This window comes from Lotus japonicus, chromosome 4, assembly GCF_012489685.1.
Source record: "Lotus japonicus ecotype B-129 chromosome 4, LjGifu_v1.2".
NCBI lineage: Eukaryota > Viridiplantae > Streptophyta > Magnoliopsida > Fabales > Fabaceae > Lotus > Lotus japonicus.
The window spans coordinates 19,398,723-19,404,475 of NC_080044.1; the positions used below are offsets into that span (position 1 = coordinate 19,398,723).

Consider the following 5,753-nt stretch of genomic DNA (forward strand, 5'->3'; position numbering starts at 1 on the left):
CTCATCCAAAAATCCAGATTCAAACATTCATCAACTTGCATGCCAAATCATGTGAAAATTCAAGCCAATTTAGCAACTAATCATGAAATTAATACATAAAATCATAGAACCATATGATGAACACCAAGTAAGGAATAAGTAGCATGGTTCTCATGCCAAAAAGTACAGCAACAAACAACTTCACAAAACCTCATGCAAATCACGCACAAACTTGGCTTTTCTCAACGAATTTCATGGCAAAATCCTATAGACTCTACCCTTAACCAAACCAGCCCTTATGTAACATCATGACTTGACGATTGGCCTCACGGTAACAACACGAGTCTTTTCAACGCGCTTCCCGGGAAAACTTCCCCGGAGGTCACCCATCATAATATTGCTCCAAGGCTAGCACACTTAACCATGGAGTTCTTATGAGTTGGGCTCCCGAAAAGAAGTTGCAACTTGTTGTTATGGGTAGTACAATCAAATCATATATGCCCTCCTCAACTGTATAGTCCATCCCTACACAGTCTCGGAAAACCTCTTGTTCGGGTGTGAGATCAGTTCATTCATGTGCCCCTCCGCCTAGAAGTCTGCCAGGAGCCGCTCCTTGTCCGTGCCTCACTGCACCGGCGATCACTACCCGCCCTCGTCGGCCCCGGGCGTCACACCTTACCTTGGCCAAACTTGATGAAAAGAATAGATTTTGATGCTAAAAGGGAACCTTAACAGCTGTTGTCCAAACCTTATTCTTCCTCTCCCTACTCGAGCTCTCTCTCTCGCTCTCGCTATCTCTCTCTTTCGCTCAATCTCTCTCGCTCTCTCCTTCACGCTCACGGTCTCTGTTTCTCTCTTCTTTCTTTTCTTTTCTTTTCTTCTCAAGTTTTTTTTTTTCACGTGAAAGAGTATGAGAACCCTTCTAATTCAGCTTTGTGAAAAAAAGGATTTCCCCCTCTCCAAACCTTGTAAAACCGGCGGCTCCCTCACACACCTAGGCTAGCGTTTTTCTTTTTCTTTTTCCTTAGTTCCTAGCCCAAGCCCAACACCAATTAATTAATTTTATTAATCACGTATTACCATTTAATCATAATTAAAAAAATCAAGTAGAACCTCCCCCGTTTCCTAGCCAACCTGCGACCACCAAGGCCCAATTAGGGTTTCAAGCCCAAATTTTCCACCTTTTAATTAATTAAATAAAATTTTCTCAAATTTATTTAATTAATTAATTAATTAAACTGAACTAAATAAAATAAAACATATAAGTCACATAGATCACTTATAAAACTTAATCTCATAAAATCACCCAAATCAACTATAGCTTATTTCACATCAAAATAGACCAATAATTTTATTTAATAAAATTAGGGTCTTACAATACCACCCCTCTTAAAATAGTTTCGCCCTCGAAACACAAGGTTCTACAAACAACTCGGGATGTGACTCCCACATCTTATCCTCAAGCTCCCAGGTAGCGTTGCCTGTAGCTTGATTCCAAATCACCTTCACCAAGGACACCAGAAACGAAGTTTCAAGTTCTGATACATCTTGTTCATTCCCGGATGAATACTCAACCTGCTCTTGTGGCCTTCATCCAAGATCAACCTCCTCATCCCCGCGTCGCTTGGCACGCATACTCGTCCCTTACAACGCAGTATGTTATCATTCCCGATAGCAAACTCCGGCGCCTTCCCTTGTGTCACAAGTTTGCGCCACTCAATCAATCCTTCATTAGTCTCTTGTTTCGACTTTATCTTATCCAAGAGTCCACTTGACACCGTCACCATTCTGAAGCTCAACTTCCCTGGCGCGAGCTTAACATCCAAGCTCAGGTCTCGGAATGTGTCCAACAGTTATAACTCCTTGACCATCAACGAGGATACATGTATAGCCTTTCGACTAAGAGAGTCAGCTACAACATTGGTTTTCCCCGGATGATACTGTAGAGTGAACTCATAATCCTGCAGAAATTCCATCAACCTTCTCTGCCTCATATTCAGATCCTTCTGATCAAACAAGTACTTCAGACTCTTGTGATCACTATAGATCGTGAACGTACTGCCATACAGATAATGTCTCAAAATCTTGAGAGCATATACTATAGCAGCCAACTCCAAATCATGCGTAGGGTAGTTCTTTTCATGGATCTTCAACTATCGCGAAGCATACGCAATCACCTTGTTCTCCTGCATCATTACACAACCCAAACCATTATATGACACATCACCGCACACATCGTATAGCTCTCCCTCCTTAGGTAAGGCTAGTATAGACGCGGTAGTCAACCGCTTCTTCAACGCTTGGAAGCTAGCCTCACACTTCTCTGTCTATGCAAAAGGTTGATTCTTCTTCGTCAATTGAGTCAGCGGCGAAGTCAACTTTGCATAGTCCTTCACAAAGCGTCTGTAGTAGCCAGCAAGGCCAACAAAACTTCTGATGTCGCTTGCTGTCTTAGGTTGTTCCCACGACAAAATCGATTCAATTTTGCTGGGGTCAACTTCCACACCCTGACTTGATATGACGTGACCCAGGAACTTAACGTCTTCCATCCAGAATTCGTACTTCGAGCCATTAGCATAAAGTTCCTTCTCCCGCAAAACTCTCAGCACTTGACGTAAATGCTCTTCGTGTTCCTCTTTACTCTTCGAGTAAATCAGAATGTCGTCAATGAATACCACCACGAACTTGTCCAGGAATGGTCTGAACACTCGGTTCATGTAGTCCATAAACACTGCGGGTGCATTTGTAACTCCGGAAGGCATCACGAGGTACTCATAGTGCCCGTATCGAGTCCTAAATGCAATCTTCTGAATATCAGTTTCCTTGACACGGATCTGGTGATATCCTGACTTCAGATCTATCTTTGAGAAAACAATAACACCCCGAAGTTGATCCATCAAGTCGTCTATTCGAGGCATCAGATATCGATTCTTCACTGTCACCTTGTTGAGTTGTCGGTAATCCACGCATAGCCTGGACCTCCCATCCTTCTTCTTTACCAACAAAACTGGTGCACCCCAAGACGACACACTTGGTCGGATAAATCCCTTTGAAGAGAGATCCTCCAACTTCTTTGCTAACTCCGCCATCTCGGCCGGTGCCATCCGATAAGGCGTCATTGATATTGGTCCCGTGTCGGGCATGATGTCAATAGAGAACTTCGTCTCCCTCACTGGCGGTAATCCAGGCACATCCTCTGGAAACACATCCACATAATCCTGCACTATCAAGATGTTGCGCACGTCGCCGTCATTCTTCGCCTCAGCTACATTGGAGTTCACGAATGCTGGTGAACCCTTCCTCAAGGTGTACGAATTCAAGTAATCTGTAACGCCTGAATCTGGAATTACTACGGCCTTGTTAGCACAATCCAAGAGAACGTGATACTGTGCCAACCAATCCATTCCTAGAATCACATCGAGCTCTTTAAGCCCTATGCAGACGAGGTTCGCAAGGAACTTCCGATCCTCGTAGATCAACAGACATTGCAAGCATGTCGTGCGTGTAACTAATCGATCGGCGGCAGGGGTTGTCACCACCAAATCGAAGGGTAAATCAGCAGTTAGCAATCCTAATCTCTTCACACACTTCTCAGCAATGAATGAGTGTGTAGCACCAGAATCAAATAAGACCATTAAGGAGTTTCCAGCGATAGTACACGTACCGTGGATAAGATCATCAGTAACTGCAGCTTGTTCCCCAGATATTGCGAACATACGCCCTGGAGCAGAAGGTCGCCTTCCTCTAGCAGTATTCAGCAGTGGCTCGACCTTAGCAACATTAGGACAGTTTCTCTCTACATGCCCTGGCTTCTGGAACTTCCAGCACACAATCTCCTTTCCGCACTCATTTGCATAGTGCCCTTTCTGATTGCATTTGAAATAGACAACATCCTCCTTAGGAATAGCTGCTCCACCCCTTCCTGCAAAAGGTACCTTGTCAGCATGACGTTGATAAGGCTTCCTCGGCGGTGCCTTACTCTTGTCAAACCTCCTAGCTTGCCTTTGCCCATCAAACCTTCCGGTCTGTCTCTGTCCAGAACGGATCGGTCCCCCACTTTCAGATCTGCCCCTCTGGCGATTCTTCATTGTTTCAACTTCACGAGCTTTCTCTACCACTTGTTGGAAGACTCTGATTCCCAACGGTCTCACAGACTCCTCTATATCATTCCTCAGTCCCCTCATGAACCGATTGCACAAGTACACTTCATCCACTTGCACTTGGAAGAAGCGAAAGTGCTTTGATAGTGTCTCCAATCTAGCAGCATATTCCCCCACTGTCATCATTCCTTGTCTCAAGCTAAGGAATTGATTTTCCATGTCTTCCCTGGCAGTTTGCGGGAAGTACTTCTCCATGAAAGCCCTTTTGAAAGACTCCCAGGTAATAGCCACATGGTTAGCAGTCATCAACTGTTTGGCGCTCCTCCACCAGTACTCAGCATCACCTTTCAGCATAAAGGTAGCCAAGTTCACCTTCTCCGCATCCGGAGTGTAAAGAGCCTCAAAGATCTTCTCCATTTCCTGTATCTACAGATCAGCTTTCTCGGGTTCAACCTCGCCTTGGAACTTGGGTGGTCCATGGCGGTTGAAGTCAGTCCTCATACGGATCTGGTCCTGTGCCAGTTCCCTCTCAGCTCTCTGTGCCCTCCTGGCATCCTCTTCAGCCCTCCTGGTATTCTCTTCAGCTTCCCGTTGTGTTTGTCCTGCGGTCTGAGCAGCAACAGTGGCAGCCTGCTGGGCTATCACCTGGGCCAGCTGTGCCATTGCTTGGGCGAGCTGAGCATTGGTCAGGTGCTGTCTCGGCGGCATGATCCTGCTTGGAAATAGAACCACCGCCCAATGTCAGTGCCCCAAATATTAGTAATTAACTTAAGGTATAAGCATACAATTTAACTCAAGTATCACGACAATGATACTAATTTCAGACAATCTCACAGCCAAGCAATCATCTTAGCAAACAAGTCTACCTAATCTCACTGCGGAAACTTAGAACTCATCAAAACAAATAGCAACGAGCTCAAACTCGTGTGCCCAAAACCATAGTGCTTTGGTTTCTCAACCGGAGCTCTGATACCACAATGTAACGCCCCGATTTCTCGAGTGTCACACTAAAACCAAGTAACCAATTTTAGTAAAGAATTTTCGTCGATTCGATATTAATCCTCAATTAATGACAAAGGTTCATTTTACGAAAACTCTTAAACATTAACTTTAATTAAAACCCAAACAATTTAAGATCGAACTCTTCCATTTGTTATCTTGAAAATAAATCGAACGTGCGTTTAATTGGAAACGTCGAAATAAATAGAATAGAACAAATGAAATAATACTTGCATTCAAAATAGAGAGAAATAGTTTTCACACCCATGTGTGGAATTAATAAACCAAGTACAACTGTGTAAACCCATTACATTCGAAATAAAATAAATGAAACCATAAATATAGTTTAACAAAATAGAAATTTAAAAGTTCAATGCGAATAACTCTCAAGCCCCCAAATAGAACTGTTCTCAATCTTCGTCTTCACTATCCACTATGTAGACCACTTCTTCAAAGGAACCCCTGAGCTTACGATGCTTCTTGGCAAGAGACATGAGTGGCGGATCCTCAGCATGATCCCATGCACAGCAAGCTTCAGCCTCGCTCCACCAAGACGGTACTGCAAGTACATGCCCACACAATTCTAGCTTGTCCTCGTCCTCTAGAACCTCAACCTTGGTTTGCGTTGGAACTTTGGTCTCCACTACCGGTTGCCTTGACTCCATCGCTACTTCC

General features: G+C 44.2%; 1 protein-coding gene across 1 annotated transcript; it reads right to left on the minus strand.

The window, feature by feature from the left end:
- Positions 1-2,132: 2,132 nt before the first annotated feature.
- LOC130712426 (uncharacterized) lies at positions 2,133-4,496 on the minus strand. Its single transcript, XM_057562263.1, has 3 exons — positions 3,644-4,496; positions 2,745-3,385; positions 2,133-2,165 (listed from the first exon to the last, which is right to left on the minus strand). Exons 1-3 carry the CDS (start codon positions 4,494-4,496, stop codon positions 2,133-2,135), a joined length of 1,527 nt encoding a protein of 508 aa, XP_057418246.1.
- Between the last annotated feature and the right edge of the window lie 1,257 nt (positions 4,497-5,753).

Excerpts from the sequence above, each read along its gene's own strand:
- LOC130712426 (XM_057562263.1), bottom strand. The coding sequence starts at position 4,496 with ATGGAGAAGATCTTTGAGGCTCTTTACACTCCGGATGCGGAGAAGGTG. Across the intron at positions 3,386-3,643 it reads TACTGATGATCTTATCCACG|GAATGGATTGGTTGGCACAG; the intron begins GTACGTGTACTA and ends ATGTGATTCTAG. Across the intron at positions 2,166-2,744 it reads ACGGGCACTATGAGTACCTC|GAGAACAAGGTGATTGCGTA; the intron begins GTGATGCCTTCC and ends GTAATGATGCAG.